Source organism: Podarcis liolepis, assembly GCF_965112155.1.
Source record: "Podarcis liolepis genome assembly, chromosome: 7".
In the NCBI taxonomy this organism is placed as follows: Eukaryota; Metazoa; Chordata; class Lepidosauria; order Squamata; family Lacertidae; genus Podarcis; species Podarcis liolepis.
The window spans coordinates 86,422,638-86,441,326 of NC_139561.1; the positions used below are offsets into that span (position 1 = coordinate 86,422,638).

General features: G+C 46.4%; 1 protein-coding gene and 1 long non-coding RNA gene across 3 annotated transcripts in view; one reads left to right on the forward strand and one right to left on the reverse strand.

Moving 5' to 3' along the window:
- The window catches only part of LOC310712738, a 279,033-nt gene that overhangs the window by 84,783 nt on the left and 175,561 nt on the right, over positions 1-18,689 (reverse strand). The gene's annotated exons all lie outside the window — the stretch shown is intronic.
- PRKD2 (protein kinase D2) overlaps positions 1-18,689 on the forward strand; it is a 60,085-nt gene that overhangs the window by 15,214 nt on the left and 26,182 nt on the right. For both annotated transcript variants that reach the window (XM_083515813.1, XM_083515814.1), the window contains exons 2-3: positions 7,904-8,042; positions 16,584-16,715. In XM_083515813.1, coding sequence (XP_083371939.1) covers positions 7,904-8,042; positions 16,584-16,715 — 271 coding nt within the window. The remainder of the gene's footprint in view (positions 1-7,903; positions 8,043-16,583; positions 16,716-18,689) is intronic.

The window sequence follows — 18,689 nt, forward strand, 5'->3', positions numbered from 1 at the left end:
CCCATTTCCCGCACCCAGGGCACATTAAATTGTGATTAATTTGAAAGGCTAAAAATAATTAGCTTAATTTAAATGCCTGCTGATCACTAAATTCATTCATATGCATGTAGTTTTGCTTCAGAATCAAGCGCTGCACGTTCCTTAAAACTGGAACTTATCTTTTATAATGCGTAAGGGTTTTTTCCGGTAACTATTTTTTAAATTACAGTTTTAGAAAGGATTAGACAAAAGAGAGAGAGAAAAAAAATATATAGGGGGCATTTTAAGCAAAAAGAGGCAACAAGCGTTTTGTATTGCTGTCTTGTTCTGCATTATTTTAGAAATCATTCCGCGCTTGCATATTTAGAAGTATCTCAGCTCGATTTGATGCTAAGGCTCAGTTATTTGAATTATAAATCATTATGTCCCTTCTAGCTGATCAGTCATGGAACAGCTTTGAATTCATTTGCATAATGGAATATATTAGTGTTTCCTTCATGTCAGTGAAATCATGGCGCCGCCTCACGCATCCTCTTATGTTTTGTTGTGAACCTCCCTGTGATCGTTGGATGAGGATGGTGTACAAATTTAGTAAATCGTAGAATTGCTCGGGATGTAAGGGGCCACGGGGGTCATCTAGTCCAGCCCCCTTCAGTGCAGGGACATTTTTGCCCAATGTGGGTCTCAGACCCTCAGCCCTGAGATTAAGAGTCTCATGCTCCACCAACTGAACTATCCCAGCAGACTGCTGTTAATAATAATAATAAAAAATGTTTTAATACAATTAGACTTTTAAACTATTATCATTCATGTGTTTTTAGCTTTTTTTGTATTTTGTGTTTTAATTTGTGTAAGCCGCCTTGGGTGACTGGGAAAAGGGCAAGATGTAAATAATAATAGTAATAGTAATAATAATAGTAGTAAATTAAATTATTATTGTTGTTATTATATTTTTTATTCATTTTTTAATATATCATTTTCAACAGTCACTCAACTTAGGTCACATCTTATACAGTTTTTTTTGGAACTTCCATCAACCACATCTGAAAATTTTCCAATTTTTTCACTTCATTTACATTCCTTAGTTTCACTATTGCTTTTAATTATCTTATCTATTGACTCTCATCATAGCCTTCCTTACAATATTTCATCTATTCCTCCTTATACAAAACTTCTTGCAGTCCTTCTAGCATCATCTGTTGCTTACACTTGCTTTTCACATAGTCCACATATTTATTCCAGTCTTCTGAGAATCTCTGGTCCCGCAGGTTTCGAATCCTTCTTGTCATCTTACCTAATTCTGCGTAGTCCATTAATTTCGTCTGCCGTTCTCCTTTCGTCGGTAACTCTTCTTGTTTCCATTTCTGTGCCAACAATACTCTTAGTAAATTAAATTATCTTGTGCCTGCTTTGTCAGGGATAGGTGGGATTTGCTTTCTGGGCAAAGAGTGTTTTTTTCTGGGATGCCTCCACAAACCCCTATTTCCTGTCACATACATCCTCTCTTGGCTTATGGCTTGGAAACTGACTTCTGGGAGAGTTTTCCCCCCATGTAATTTTTACAATGCGGTCTTAAGTGTGTTTATCTGTGCCGCTTGGGCTTGCCGGTCGAAAGGTCGGCGGTTCGAATCCCCGCAACGGGGTGAGCTCCCGTTGCTCGGTCCCAGCTCCTGCCAACCTAGCAGTTCGAAAGCACACCTATGTAAGTAGATAAATAGGTACAGCTCCAGTGGGAAGGTGAACGGCGTTTCCATGCGCTGCTCTGGTTCGCCAGAAGCGGCTTAGTCATGCTGGCCACATGACCCGGAAAAACTGTCTGCAGACAAACGCCAGCTCCCTCGGCTTGTAAAGTGAGATGAGCGCCACAACCCCAGAGTCGTTCACGACTGGACTTAATTGTCAGAGGTCCTTTACCTCAACAAAGGTCCGTATAGATAAAGCTATGGTTTTCCCAGTAGTGATGGATGGACCATAAAAAAGGCTGATCACTGAAGAATTGATGCTTTTGAATTCTGGTGCTGGAGGAGACTCTTGAGAGTCCCATGGACTGCAAGAAGATCAAACTGATCCATTCTTAGGGAAATCAGCCCTGAGTGCTCACTGGAAGGACAGATCCTGAAGCTGAGACTCCAATACTTTGGCCACCTCATGAGAAGAGAAGACTCCCTGGAAAAGACCCTGATGTTGGGAAAGATGGAGGGCACAAGGAGAAGGGGACAACAGAGGACGAGATGGTGGGACAGTGTTCTCGAAGCTCCCAGCATGAGTTTGACCAAACTGCAGGAGGCAGGGGAAGACAGGAGTACCTGGCGTGCTCTGGTCCAGGGAGTCACAAAGAGTCGGACACGACTAAACGACTAAACAATAACAACAACAAAAGTATTTGCCGCTCTTTTAATGACACCTTCCCCAAAGCGGCCGCCTGAGGCAATTGCCTCGCTCTGTCTAATGGCTGGGCTGGCTTCGTGTGGAAGCAAGACATACTGAAATCTGTAGTCAGTCTGTCTAAGGGAGCATGGGACCCTCCAGGCGCCTTGGACTACAACTCCCCATCACCCTCAGCCAGCGCAATTGGGAGTTTTAGCCTGTGGTGGGTGATGGGAGTTGTAGTCCAAAACAGACTGGCAAAAGCCCGAGATTGCACATCTGAGAGTGGACCCCGTGGTTCTTTCTGCATTCACAACTGCAATTTTTGGTGGTGGGTTTTTAAGTTTTAACTCTTTTGTTGGTGCGCCTCTAATGAGTGCCATACCAGTGCAATTTCCCTGTGGCTTTCCCCAAAATGCTCTGGCCTCTAAGGACTCCCTGTTTGAGAGGCACTGAATTTTTGAAAAGTAAAGATCTTGCAGCAGCGGATTCCACAGTTTCCCCGGCACAAGACATGGCTTGTTTGCTTACTTCATAGAATCCTAGAGTTGGAAGAGACCACAAGGGCCATCGAGTCCAACCCCCTGCCAAGCAGGAAACACCATCAGAGCACTCCTGGCATATGGTTGTCAAGCCTCTGCTTAAAGACCTCCAAAGTAGGAGACTCCACCACACTCCTTGGCAGCAAATTCCACTGTCAAACAGCTCTTACTGTCAGGAAGTTCTTCCTAATGTTTAGGTGGAATCTTCTTTCTTGTAGTTTGGATCCATTGCTCCGTGTCCGCTTCTCTGGAGCAGCAGAAAACAACCTTTCTCCCTCCTCTATGTGACATCCTTTTATATATTTGAACATGGCTATCATATCACCCCTTAACCTCCTCTTCTCCAGGCTAAACATGCCCAGCTCCCTTAGCCGTTCCTCATAAGGCATCGTTTCCAGGCCTTTGGCCATTTTGGTTGCCCTCCTCTGGACACGTTCCAGTTTGTCAGTGTCCTTCTTGAACTGTGGTGCCCAGAACTGGACACAGTACTCCAGGTGAGGTCTGACCAGAGCAGAATACAGTGGCACTATTACTTCCCTTGATCTAGATGCTATAATCCTATTGATGCAGCCCAGAATTGCATTGGCTTTTTTAGCTGCCGCGTCACACTGTTGGCTCATGTCAAGTTTATTGCATTTCTTGTTTATTGTTTATTGCATTTCTATCCTGCCTTTTCTTCAAGTAGCTCAAGGTGGTTCTGCCACTCCTCATTTAACCCTCACAACGCCCCTGAGAGGTAGGTTAGGCTGAGAGGGATGTTGGTCACCCATCGATCTTCATGGCCAAGTGGGGATTTGAACCCTGGTCTGCCAGGTCCTAGTCGAGCACTCTAACCACTGAACCATGCTGACTCTCACTTGCACTGTTTCAGAGGATCCGAAGTGAAAATCTTGTGGCAGTGAATTCCATAGGCTCCCCAGGATAAGGGTCGTTCTTTCTTTTTAAAAAAATAATAATTATTGAGATTATACAAAAAAATTACACATAAAGAAAAAACAAACAAAAACTAACAAACACAAGCTAACAAGAAAGTTGACAAAAAGGCAAGCTAGAAAGAAGGAAAAAAAGGAAATAGGAAAAAGAAGGAAAAAAAAAAGGATACATCCATTTTTCAGCATCTTTGATCTCATTTGCTTATTTCCTTGACCTCCTCACACCTCCCCTTTTGTATTCCCGTTTTCCAAGTCTTTTCAGCAAATCCTTACCCTCTTTCATTTGACTTTGCTCTATACTTAACCTATTATAACTATACATTTTCATCCGTATAACTATCTATATTTACCTATTCTTATTAACCTTATTACCAAAACCACTTCTTTTCAGTCCAACATCATTTTAACATTCATTAATTTTACAGTATTTCTGCAGATAGTCTTTAAATTTCTTCCAATCTTCCTCCACCATTTCTTCTCCCTGGTCTCGGATTTTGCCAGTCATTTCTGCCAATTCCATATAGTCCAGATAAGGGTCGTTCTTATGCACATGAATTTTAAAAAAAATGGTTGGGGGGGGGGAGGGAGCATGGAGAGGAGCCAGTTCCTCTCGCTTGCGATGAAATCATAAAGATCTCTCCGCTTTAAGGAGGAAGGAAGGAGGAGTTCAGAGGTCAACTGAAACGAACAAAGCGTTTCAGATGGGGTACCTTTGAGAGTTAAAAATAACTGCCGGGATTTGCATAGCGTCTCACTACAACCAGAAAGCTTGAAAGGCTGAACATTGCTCCTTCCCTGAGCTTGCGCGAAACGTCTCTTCTCCTCGGCTGCCTTCCCTTAAAAAAAAAAACCACACACACACATGCCATCCATCTTTGCAAGACAGGTGTTTGTCTGTTGTTGTCTGACAGACTGGACTCCTCCATTTGAGATGAGCCACACCTGAAACGTTTTCTTAGTGCCTGAATATATGCATGCGTGCATGTGTATATATTCCTTGCCTCTGACAATGAATTACTCCAGGAGAGCAGCAGTCTTTTTAGGAAATATGGCTATATTTGGATTTTTGAAGCGAGTGCCAGGAGCGCCACCTCCTACCCCAGAAAGAGAGAGGGTTAATTGTTAATTGTTCAGCATTACCGTGGCACCTTGGTTTAAGAACTTAATTCGTTCTGGAGGTCTGTTCTTAACCTGAAGCACCACTTTAGCTAATGGGGCCTCCTCCTGCTGCTGCCGCGCTGCTGCTGCGCAATTTCTGTTCTCATCCTGAAGCAAAGTTCTTAATCTGAGGGACTATTTCTGGGATGGCGGAGTCTGTAATATGAAGTGTATGTAACCTGAAGCACCTGTAACCTGAGGTACCACTGTACAATAAACATTGAGAGATCTTAGAAGTTTTCTTATGCCTGCACTGGAGAAGGAAATTAGAACTGCGTCATCCGCATATAAGAGAACTGGAAGGGATGTACCAGCCAATTTAGGGGGGGTGGGCATTTTCTTTCTCCATGTTTCCTAAAGGTAAAGGTAAAGGTAAAGGGACCCCTGACCATTAGGTCTAGTTGTGACCGACTCTGGGGTTGTGGCATTAATCTCGCTTTATTGGCCGAGGGAGCCGGTGTACAGCTTCCGGGTCATATGGCCAGCATGACTAAGCCGCTTCTGGCGAACCAGAGCAGCGCACAGAAACGCCGTTTACCTTCCCACCGGAGTGGTACCTATTTATCTACTTGCACTTTGACATGCTTTCGAACTGCTAGGTTGGCAGGAGCAGGGACAGAGGAACGAGAGCTCACCCCGTCGCGGGGATTCGAACCGCCGACCTTCTGATCGGCAAGTCCTAGGCTCTGTGGTTTAACCCACAGCGCCGGGTTATAAAGACTAGGACTAGCCGCCTGAGAAACAGTTTCTATCCAAATGCGATTTTGGTTTTAAACGCAGTGGAAGGTAGTCTCTGTGGGAGTATATTGTATTCAGTTATGGGGTATCAGAGTTTTTAGGGGGTCAGCCAGGCTGGGATAGCAGGCTTGTTGCTTTTTGAATGTCTCATGTAGATTTTTTCAGTTTCGTTGTTCTGTATGGGACAATGACAATAAAGATTATTGTATCGTATCTGCCATGGATGCTTTAGCTGAGATTCCTGCTTTGCAGGGGGTTGGACTAGTTGACCTTTGGAGTTCCCTTCCGACTATATGATTCCATGAGCTGAAAAGCTCTGTTTTAGCAACAGTTTTTCCATGGAAACTGCTTGGTGCTACAGGAGCAGCCCAGCGCCTTGCGCTGCGGTTCCCAGGCGCCCGACAAACCAGCTGGCTGCTGGGCGCTTGGGACGTGCTGCTGGCAGACTTTCACTGCGGGTGGAACGACCCACCCATCAATCACATGGCCTCATAGTGACATTGGGTGACTGGTTGCCCCACTCACCTGTCAAAACCAGACTGCGGGGTGGCGACGGATGAGGATCCGGCCCGCTGGCACACAATAAAGTTTCTCCGCCTAACCAAACTGTCATGCTTTCGACCCGTTGCTTCAGCCGAGCCGCTGCCCAATCAGTGGAGGCCAGGCGAGCTGAAATCTCGTCGGCCCGCATTTTTAAGACCTGCCTCGAGTCCTGACGCATCAGTGACTCGCCCCGAAGAAAGGACCATCTGTCTTTCGGTTTCTGAAAGTTTCCCCGCCTGGCTGCCCAGAGCACATTGTTACTCACTGGGGAGCAACCCTGTTTGTAGCCAGAGTCAGCGCAGAGTATTGCTTTGGATTTTAAAAATTTGCCGCTGCTGCGATTGACCTCCGGGTACACAAAGGGCTCGAACCTGAAACCACCGCCAACTTGCAGCGACTTGTCTCTCTTTCCCGTCTCCCTGGGGTGTCCCAGGAATGAACCTGCTTCTTTCACCGCAACCCTGTTCAAACAGAATTCCGACTGCGCTGGAGTTAACTGAGCAACGCCCAAGTGCATTGAAGTGCATAGAAAGGGGAAGGGTGTGTTATTGAAATTAAATAAAATGTACAAAACAAGTTATAAATGTTGGAAACGTGAAGAAAAAGAAGGATCTTTTTATCACATCTGGTGGGAATGTAAGAAAGTGAAAAGCTTTTGGGGAATGATATATAATGAGATGAAAAAGATGTTGAAATATACATTTATAAAAAAACACCCAGAAGCATTTTTACTTGGCATTGTAGGGGAGGATATTAACAGACAGGATAGTAAACTGTTTTTATATCCAATAAAGGCAGCAAGAGTCTTATTGGCACAGAAATGGAAACAAGAAGAATTACCGACGAAAGAAGAATGGCAGACGAAATTTATGGACTATGCAGAATTAGACAAGATGACAGGAAGGATTTGAAACCTTCGGGTCCAGAGATTCTCAGAGGACTGGAGCAAATATTTGAACTATTTGAAATGCAATTGTAATAACCAGATTACACTAGCAGGACTGCAAGACATTTTGAAAGGAGGACTATGCGAAATATTGCAGAGAAAATTATGAAGAGAATTATTGGTTAAGGATTATTAAAAGCAATAATGAAATTAATGAAATGTAGATTAAGTGATAAAGATTGAAAAATCTTCAGATGTGGTTGATCCAAAACATTGCATAAGATAAGAAAATATATTATATGATTTTTGGAAATTATATGTAAAAATAATATAATAAAAAGAAAAAAGAAAGAAAGGGGAGGGCTGTCTGTTTCTTTGACTGAGTCAGGAGCCTTGCTAATCCTAATACCGTTTGCGAACTAAACCCAATCCTGGTGGGACTTCCTAAAGTTGGGAGAGGGATGAACTGGGCTGGGGTCTGTGTGGTGTAGTGGTGTGGTGTAGCCAGAGAGGTACCTATTTATCTACTTGCACTTTGATGTGCTTTCGAACTGCTAGGTTGGCAGGAGCAGGGACCGAGCAACGGGAGCTCACCCCGTCGCGGGGATTCGAACCGCCAAACTTCTGATCGGCAAGTCCTAGGCTCTGTGGTTTAACCCACAGTGCCACAAACACAACATAAATAGAGCAAAAACGAAGAGTGCCATGGAGTTGTTTTCCCTGGCTCTCCCTATCCACCTCTGTCTCTTTCTCTGCAGTTCCCAGAGTGCGGCTTCTACTGCCTCTACGACAAGATTCTGCTGTTCAAGCACGACCCGTCTTCGGCCAACATCCTGCAGCTGGTCCGAGCCGCCAGCGACATCCAGGAAGGCGACCTGGTGGAGGTGGTGCTCTCAGGTGAGCTGCCTTAGCGGAATCATGAACTGGCTCGGCTGCGGGTCCCGCATGGCGGCGGGTTGGGCTAGATGACCTTTGGGGGTCTCCCTTTCCATCTCGAAAATTCTATGATTTGAAGGGAACATGCATTTACTCCTCTCCTCGTTTACTTCCTACAGCAACCCTGGGAGGTAGCCTAGGCTGAGAGGCGGCGGCTGGCCCCCTAAGGCCGCCCAGTTTTCATCCCCCAAAAGTTTTTGATTTGAGTTTCTACTGAAATGATGCTGCACGTTGTCTTTTAATCTTGTTTTTAAATTGTATTTGAATCCATTGTTTTTATACCTGGTTTTTGCCGCCCTGAGCCCAGTCTTGGCTGGGGAGGGCAAGGTATTATTATTATTATTATTATTATTATTATTATTATTATTATTATTTATTAGTTAGCTTCATGACAGGATTTGAACCCTGGTCTCTGCCAAGTCCTCCCCCCCCACTATTGCTTCCATTGGTTCATGGGACTTTCCATTTATTTTTTCATAAGTTTTTATTGTTAAAATAATTCAGCATTAATACACACATATTGCGAATATACAAGCATACAAACAGACATTTCATACAATCCTTAAATATACACAAACATACCTACATTCAGTCCCACAGATAATTCCTTTTCCCACTGCCATCCCTCACCCCTCACCCCACCTTTGTGCTAGACTTCCAATCTACTCGATTTCAATTTCTTTCCACTTCTATTACTTTCTTTCACACACCTTTAACCTAATTTCATGCTTCTTTTTCTATTACACATTGTTATCCACCTTATTTAGTATTTCAGTATTTAAAACGGAACTTGTTTATTCTAATAGGAGTTCTGATTTTTCAGTATGGTCTTGCAAGTATCCTTTAAACACCTTCCAGTCCCTGTCTATCTTCTCTTTTGAGATCCTTCCAATTTATCCCATTGTTTTGGATATATTGTAGTACTCCAATAATTTGGCAAGCCACTCTATTTTTGTTGGTATAATACCACTTTTCCAATTTTCCGCAATCAATAGCCTTGCGGCTATTGATTATTATTATTATTATTATTATTATTATTATTATTATTATTAGTTAGCTTCATGGCAGGTTTTGAACCCTGGTCTCTGCCAAGTCCTGGTGCAGTGCTCCAACCGTTTCGCCACGCTGGTTCCTTAGCAAAGGCTGGCACAGTCCTCCATCTCTCTGTCTCTCTGTATTTTTCTCTCTCCTGGCCTAGATCTCTCGCTCGCTGAAGGCGGCAGGTGATGTTTTTTGAATCCGACGCCCAGGCAACGGAGCAGGATGTGGGTTTTGGGTACAGACAACCCCTTTCCTCCGCTTGGGGGAAGGGCGGTGGAAGGTGCTTCCTGGCGGATCTCCTCTTGCACCCGAGGGACCCGGGGCACTTCCTGCTTACCTGGGTGGGGCTAGGGAAGCCCCCCAGAAACAGCTGCTTCTGCCTGGGGCGAAAAGGGTGGCCACAAGGCTCAAAATCAGAGAAACCCAGGGTCATAGCTGTCAACTTACAGATTTGAAAATAAGGGACCAGCAGCCAAAATAAGGGATTTTAGTCAACCAGTTAAAAGGGACCAGATAATTTTGGAGAGCAGCGCCGGTCTTTAGCCCTTCGTTTCCAGAGGTTGCTGCTCAAAACACCAGCCGATGAAACACTGCAATTAAATAACTACAAGCAGCAACCACTTTTCGCGCAAAACGAAGTCCAAGCTACGAAGATGCTGCTGCAGTTCTGTACTGTGGTGCCCCGCAAGACGAATGCCTCGCAAGACGGAAAACTCGCTAGACGAAAGAGTTTTCCGTTTTGGAGGTGCTTTGCAAAACGAATTTCCTATGGGCTTGCTTCGCAAGACGACAGTGTCTTGCGAGTTCCTGCTGGTTTTTTCCCTCCCCCCCTTTTTCTAAGCCGCTAAGCCGCTTATCAGCTGATCCGATCAGCAAATAAGCCGCTAAAAGCCGCTAATAGCGCTAATCCGCTAATCCTTCAATGGGCTTGCTTCACAAGACGAAAAAACCGCTAGACGAAGAGAATCACAGAACGGATTCTTTTCGTCTTGCGAGGCACCACTGTATCTTTTCTCTCGTGCTCCATCTGCAGCTCTCAGTTCCATCAGGCGGGGCGGGAGGAAGGGGGGGGGGCGGAAATAGCGCCCGAAGTAAACCCGCAGATCAGACCATCTATGCTAGTCTACCACTGCAAATCTATGGGAGAAGCGCTTGCGGTCCTTCCTCCGCTTTCCCCCTCTATGCTTAGCCCTTGGAACACCTGTCCGCGCCTCCGCCTCCTCCTCTTCCTCCTCTCTCTGAACTGCTTTCTCTATGGTTGCCCTCGCTCTCCTCTGAAGGCTCCTCAGCAATTCATAGGCTGCCCATCTCATCTGGTTCCTTCAGCGGCACAGCCGCAGTACGGCCTAGCGGGAGCGGGCACGGCGGTGACGGGCAGAGGGGAGGCCCCAGGCAGAGACACTCAGTTCGGCGGCCGCAAGGAGGATGGTGGTGGAAGGGCCTGAGGCTCCCGCCAGTCCTGGTGGGGAGGGGTTCCCGGGGGCCGAGGCTGGTGAGAGGAGGCTGGAGGGGGGCGGGCCGGGCAGCCAAGCAACACAGTTGGAGCTTCCCTCCTCCCTGGCCGGCAGGGAGGGAGGGAGAGGAGCTGCTTCCTTTGAAACCTGGGAAGTTTAAGGGACATCCATCAATAAGGGACAGCAGTGGGACATGGCGCTGGGATAAAGGACTGTCCCTCCAAATAAGGGACGCTTGACAGCTATGCCCAGGGTGGGTTAGCCTCCCGCTGCTCCCTCATTTCCACTTCACAACAACCCTGTGATGGAGGCCGGGCTTGAAACATGGCGACTTGGACAAGGTCTCCCAGAGGCCACTCATTTCTAAACTATTTCAGCTGGGGCATGTGGGATGGGCTCCTAAACAGGGACAGGCTATCCTGAGACAAGAGTGTCTCTGAGAGAGTGCAGAGTGCCTTGTTTCCCTGTCCGCTTTTAAATGCCTGGCCTGGCAGCCCTTGATAAAATGATTTGCAACAGCCTTGTGAGATACCAGGTTAGACTGGGAGTGGAGTTCAGTCAGTGGCGCCCAGCTAGCGTTGTGCCTGGAGTCAGAATTTGAATCCGGGTCTCCCAGGACGGATGATTTAATGCAGTTCCGTCAGATAACCAGCACTATTCCAGCCTCTCAATCTAGAATCCCCACTTCCTGAAGGGCGCTAAATCACACCCTATGCCTGTTTTCATGCAATGGTAAGCTCCTAAAGAAGCCTTCGCCAGATGTGTTGGACTACAATTCCCATCAGCCTTAGCCGGTGCAACCGATGGTCAGGGATGATGGGAGTTGTAGTCCCAAAAATTTGGAGGGCACCAGGCTGCTGACCTAAACAAACCGCATTCAGCTGAGAATAAAACCTTGGCACTTTTGTAGACTTTTATCTTCTCGTTCTGTGGCAGATTATCAGAAGACTGATAACTCTGAGGGGAAGAGTCATAGCTCAGCGTTACAGCATCTGCCTTGCGTGCAAAAGCTTTTTCCACCCCAAGGGCCAGATCCCCTCCTGGGCAAGCTCCCGGGGGCCATATGTCAGGTGGGTGGGGCCTGGGACAAAAGTGGGCGGAGCAATTGATGTGCCTCCTCCCTTTGCCTCATTCCAAAGCCCTTGCGAAGGGCCAGGGAGAATGTTCGGCAGTGATAATGGGAGGGCTTTATTTCCCCCCTCCCTGCTTTGAAATTCCCTAGCTCCACTTTACAAAGTACAGTGGTGCCCCGCAAGACGAATGCCTTGCAAGACAAAAAACTCGCTAGACAAAAGGGTTTTGCGGTTTTTGAGCTGCTTCGCAAGACGAATTTCCCTATGGGCTTGCTTCGCCAGACGAAAACGTCTTGCGTTTTTTGCAAGTTTGTTTCCTTTTTCTTAACACCGTTAATACAGTTGCGACTTGACTTCGAGGAGCAACTCATAGAACTCAGTGTACATAGTAGCCTTTTTTGAGGTTTTTGGTGATTTTTGAAGCTTTTCCAAAACTTTTCCGACACCGTGCTTCGCAAGACGAAAAATTCGCTAGACGAAAAAACTCACGGAACTAATTAATTTTGTCTTGCGAGGCACCACTGTAATTAAAGAAACAACAAATGAACTGGACCTCTTGGCAGGTTTTGAATAAACATACACAAACTTTTTACTGGTAATATTTAGATAGATAAATTAAGTGTCTTTACAATTTTAGAATATGCAGAGAATAACATGTGCTGAAAAACCAGAGCTGAGGGAAGTTTGGGGGTTGGGGTTGGGAGGGCAGTTTTTATTTTGGGGGGAGGGGGGAGGGAAAAAATGGGGGGGGAATGAGGATGATGTGTTTTTGATAAATAGTTATGTCGAAATTTCTAATAAAAAATATTGAAAAAAGAAAAAGAAAAAAAGAAATCCCCTAGCTCCACTGTGCTCCGTTAATCCTTGAAATTGAATTGCTGCTTCCCTTTTTTAAAAAACCCCTCTCACCTTCTGAACATGGCAAGAATCAAGGCAGATAAAAGAAGGGGCTTATTCACACATGAACCTACGGAACTCCTTCCTGCAGGAGACAGTACAGTGGTGCCTCGCAAGACGAAATTAATTCGTTCCGCGGATTTTTTCGTCTAGCGAATTTTTCGTCTTGCGAAGCACGGTTTCCCATAGGAATGCATTGAAAATCAATTAATGCGTTCCTATGGTCAAAAAAAGTCCAAACAAAGCCAAATTTGGTACAACAAGAGTTTATTAAGTTCTCTTTAAAGTCACACATACTGTAAAGAGCATTTCAAAATTCAAACCCAGAATTTTTTTAAAAAAACAGCAGAGTGGCCCAATGGTCACAGAAAATCATAAAAATGCAGAAAAAAACCCACAAGCTTCCAGATTCTTGCAAACCCCTCCCCAACTGTTCCCCCAGCCACCCAGCACACAGAAATTCAAATCCAGAATTTTTTTAAAAAAACAGCAGAGTGGCCCAATGGTCACAGAAAATCATAAAAATGCAGAAAAAAACAAGCTTCCAGATTCTTGCAAACCCCTTCCCAACACCAAGTACTTGAATTCCAAACACCCCAACCCAAAATCCAAAACCCCCCAAAAAAGTTTTAAAAGCTTAACTTACCAAATGGCTGCAAAAGAAGTTTTGGAAAAGCTTCAAAAATCACCAAAGTCGTTACAAACCTCAAAAAAGGCTACTATGTACACTGCGTTCTATGAGTTGCTCCTCGAAGTCAAGTCGCAACTGTATTAACGGTGTTAAGAAAAAGGAAACAAACTTGCAAGACGTTTTCGTCTTGCAAAGCAAGCCCATAGGGAAATTCGTCTTGCGAAGCAGCTCAAAAACCACAAAACCCTTTTGTCTAGCGAGTTTTCCGTCTTGCGAGGCATTCGTCTTGCGGGGCACCACTGTAGTGGATACCAGCTAAGATGGCTTTAGAAGAAGATCAGATAAATTCAAGAATTTGTGGCTACGTACCATGGATCATGAATCATAGATTCGTAGAGTTGGAAGGGACCCCTGTGGTCATCTAGTCCAACCCCCTTCAGTGCAGGAATCTCATCCCTGGCAGATGGCCGTCCAACCTCTGCTTTAAAACCTCCAAGGAAGCAGAGTCCACAACCTCCTAAGGGAGTCTGTTCCACTTTCAAAAAGCTCCTACTGTCAGAAAGTTCTTCCTGATGTTTGGTCGGAATCTCCTTTTTTGTGACTTGAAGCCATGAGTTCGAGTCCTACCCTCCAGAGGAAGCGAAAAGCTTGCTCCCTCATCCATGTGCCAGCCCTCCTCTCTCTCTCTCTCTCTCTCTCTCTCTTTTTAAAAATATTTTTATTAGCAATTTCAACATTACAAATTATCAAGCCATATAATCACTTACATTATTTCCCCCCTTCCATCCCTCTCCCCCCCCAGAGACTTCTCTCAGCTCCTCTCTCTGATTTCTCAGCACATATTATTCTCTGCATGTTATAAAATTATACATATCCTTACGTTATCTGTCTATCATGTTATCAACCAATAAATTGTGTGTATGTTTATTCAAAACCTGCCAAGGAGTCCAGTTCCTCTTGTTGCCTTTTTAGATAATTTGTAAAAAGCTCCCATTCTTCCTTAAAGACACAGTTGTCCTTGTCCTGCAATTTGTATGTCAATTTAGCCAACTCTGCATAACTCAACAATTTTTCTTGCCACTGTTCTTTCGTTAGGATTTCCTCATTCTTCCGTCCTTCTGCTATCAAGACTCTTGCCGCTGTTGTAGCATACATAAATAGATTCCTGGTTTTTCTTCGCAGGTCTTGTCCTACAATCCCTAACAAAAATGCTTCTGTTTTTTTTTTTTTTTTTACAAATGTGCCAGCCCTCCTCTTGGTCTCCTCTTTCCCCTGCTAAACACCCCCAGCTCCTTCAACCGTTCCTCATCCGGCTTGACTCTGCCCCCACGGTCAGAGGGAGCGAACACTTCTGAATATCAGTTTCTGGAAGTTGTGGGAGAGTTGCTCTACGATACGATATCTCTATTGTCATTGACCCATACAGAACAATGAAATTGAAAAATCTACATAAGACATTCAAAAACCCCTAAAAACTCTGAAACCCCATTTTAAAATACAATATTCTCCCATAGAGACTCCCTATACTGCGTTTAGGGGCGTGGGTGGCGCTGTGGGTTAAACCACAGAGTCTAGGACTTGCCGATCAGAAGGTCGGCGGTTTGAATCCCCACGATGGGGTGATCTCCCGTTGCTCAGTCCCAGCTCCTGCCAACCTAGCAGTTCGAAAGCACATCAAAGTGCAAGTAGATAAATAGGTACCGCTCCGGTGGGAAGGTAAACGGCGTTTCCGTGCGCTGCTCTGGTTCGCCAGAAGCGGCTTAGTCATGCTGGCCACATGACCCGGAAGCTGTACACCGGCTCCCCCGGCCAATAAAGCAAGATGAGCGCCGCAACCCCAGAGTCGGTCACGACTGGACCTAATGGTCAGGGGTCCCTTTACCTTTACCTATACTGTGTTTAAAACCAGAATTACATTTGGGTAGAAACTGTTTCTCAGGCGGCTAGTCCTGGTCTTTATAACCCTGGACCTTCTTCTAGAAGGCAGAAGCTGAAAGAGATCATTTCCGGGGTGCGCACTATCCTGCGCTATCTCTGCAGCTTTCTTATGGCACCTGGAAGCATAGATTTGATCCAAGGTGGGAAGAGTGCACCCAGTTATTCTCTCCACAGTCTTTACAACCCTGGACAGCATTGTTTTTTCCCTGGCCGTGCAGCTCCCAAACCACACAAACAGACCATAAGTTAATACACTCTCCACAGTACAATGGTAAAATGCCATCAACAGGTCCTTTGAGAGATTGTTTTTCTGGAGGATTCTCAGAAAATATAACCTTTGCTGTGCTCTCTTCACCAGGTCTTTGCTGTTTTCTCCCCAGGTTAGGTCATCTCTCAACTCCATTCCCAGAAATCGAAACACCGAGACCTGTTCCACGCACTTCCCCTCAATAATAAGTGGCCGAATATTCAATTTACATTTCCTAAAGTCCACAATAATCTCTTTTGTTTTCTTTAAGTGAAGGAGTAAGTTGTTTTTCCTGCACCACTCCCCCAACTGCTCAACTTCCTTCCTATAGGCCGCCTCCCCCTCTCCAGCAGTGATTAAACCCACCACCGCTGTATCATCTGCAAACTTAATTATCTTATTCCTGGGGTATTTGGGGGCACAGTCAGCTGTACAGAGCGTATATAAAAGCAGGCTCAACACGCACCCCTGCGGCGTCCCCGTATTCATGATGAGATCCGCAGAGACCTGGGAACCAATCTGACCCTTTGGGAACGGTTCGATAGAAAATCTAATATCCACCTGCACAAACACGGTGGAAGTCCCAGGTCTAATAATTTGGTCACCAATCTATGCGGAAGAATAGTATTAAATGCAGTACTCTAGTACTCTGATCCTGCCATAGCCGTCAACTTACAGATTTGAAAATAAGGGACCAGCAGCCTCAAAAATAAGGGATTAGCAGCCAAAATAAGGGATTTTCTGGGCACAGGTATGTTCAACTTCTGAGCCCCTCCCAGCCAAAGGCAGAAAGCCCAGCCAACAGCCAAACAAAGCCTCAAGTGGTGGTTCCCACAGCGCAGCAACCCGGCAAAGGGGATGCAGCAAGGAAAACCGCCGTCACCTCTCCGCTGGGAAGCGCTGAGCAAAGGCGAGTCCCCAGGCAACGCGGCCGATTTGATTGGCACAAGGCATGCAAGCTCCACCCCCCAGTCGTTTTTAGACTCCGGGAAATTTAAGGGACATCATCAATAAGGGACAGCAGCGGGACACGGCGCTGAGATAAGGGACTTTCCCGCCAAATAAGGGACATTTGACAGCTATGGATCCTGCTCTGCGTGCTTCCTTTCAGGGCATCTGGCCACTGCGGGGCCAGGATACCGGACTGTATGGGCCAGGGGCCTGATCCTGTAGGCCTCTTCCAGTGTTATTCTAAGCACCTTCCTCCTCCTCCTCTCCTAGCTTCCGCCACTTTTGAGGACTTCCGGATCCGACCACACGCCCTCAACGTGCACTCCTATCGTGCTCCGGCTTTCTGTGACCACTGCGGCGAGATGCTCTTCGGATTGGTACGCCAAGGTCTCAAGTGTGATGGTAAGGCTCCCTCTTTGATTTGAATATTTTTGCGGGAAGGCGGAGGGGTTTTTGTCTGCCAAGACCTGGGTTGGCATTTCCTCCCAAGGCATAAAGACTTATTTGGATCAATTGCCCATTTTGTCCCTGAAGACCTCTCCCCTGGGGGTGGGGAACATCTGTGCCCTCCCCAGATGTTGCTGGACTACAGTTCCCATCAGGCTCATCCAGTTTGGCCTATGCCCAATGGTGATGGCATGGGCGTTGCCAAGAGGGGGGTAGGAGGGACAGCTGCCCCCCATAGATGAAGCAAAACAATAGAAATACTTAACTAACTGATCATGTCAGTTTTGCCCCTTGCCCCCCAACATAAATCCTGGCTATGTTCTTGGATGATGGGATTTGGAGTCATGGGCTCCCTCAAGAGTAATACACGTGTCGATTTTTATTTTTTATTTCTTTATTTCACTGCAAGAAAACTCTGCATTAAACTGTGGAAACTGAGCCACTTTTAAAATATTTGCTTTCCCACCTCACATATTCTACTCTGCTTCTGTTAGCTGTTAGAGTGGAAAGCGGGGATGCGGGTGGCCCTGTGGGTTAAACCACAGAGCCTAGGACTTGCCGATCAGAAGGTCGGCGGTTTGAATCCCCGTGACGGGGTGAGCTCCCGTTGCTGGGTCCCTGCTCCTGCCAACCTAGCAGTTCGAAAGCACGTCAAAGTGCAAGTAGATAAATAGGTACCGCTCCGGCGGGAAGGTAAACGGCGTTTCCGTGCGCTGCTCTGGTTCACCAGAAGCGGCTTAGTCATGCTGGCCACATGACCCAGAAGCTGTACACCGGCTCTCTCGGCCAGTAAAGCGAGATGAGCGCCGCAACCCCAGAGTCGGTCACGACTGGACCTAATGGTCAGGGGTCCCTTTACCTTTACCTAGAGTGGAAGGCGAGGCAAGACTTTCCCCCGACGGCCGGGAGCCTTCTCTTATTTGCGTGCCTTGCCAGACGCCCAGCAATTTTCTCGCTGGCACATTTCCAAGGGTATCATGAGGTCTAGAAACGTCCTTTTAAAAAAGAAAAAAAGGACAGCTGAGAATCTCTGCTGCCCAAATAAAATACAATAAAATATTTCGTACCTGTAGAAAAATGACATATCGGGGAGAAGAGGACGGGGGACACCCTCTCCTTGAAACATTAGGTTTGTTTTGCCCCCTGTTAAGTGTGCCCCCTCCTGCCATCCCTAGTGGCGCAGTCCGGACGCAGCTTGGCCACTTGGCCTGCTGTTTGGGAGCAGCGGCCCGGAGCGTTCCAGTCTCCCACGCAGGGGCCGCTGCCCTTGGGCTCTTGCTTTTGACCTCCAAAACCACGTGAGCCTTTGAGCCACATGCTCTTACTCTGCAGCTGCCCCCGGGGCCCTGGCAGGACACGACGCATTGGGGTTTTAGGCCATTACGCTGCTTAATGCTTAATCGAAGGCGGAAAACCTCTCCCTCCCACCAGCCCCTTCCACTGCTCGGTTCCCATGCGGTTTGCAAAGCGTTTGGGAACGCAGGGAACTGCCTTTATACCGAGTCACGTACTTCAGTATTTCCTATTCTGGCTGGCAGTAGCTCCCCAGGGATTTCACACGGGCGGGGGGGGGGGGGGTTCTCTTCAAGGCCTACCTCTCCGGGGATCAAACCTGCAATAATAATAATAAATTTTATTTATATCCCACCCTCCACAGCCGAAGCCGGGCTCAGAGTGGCTAACAACAGTAAAATGATAAAACATTCTAAAATCATTTCATTATAAAATTAATTCCAATCAAATCGATGGCAACCATTGGGCTAGAAGTTCTGTGAGGATTGCCAAAGGAGGGAGTCAGACTGTGCCTTGGCCAAAGGCCTGGCAGAACAGCTCCGTCTTGCAGGCCCTGCGGAAAGATGTCAAGTCCCGCAGGGCCCTACTCTCTTGTGACAGAGCGTTCCACCAGATTGGAGCCGCAGCCGAAAAAGC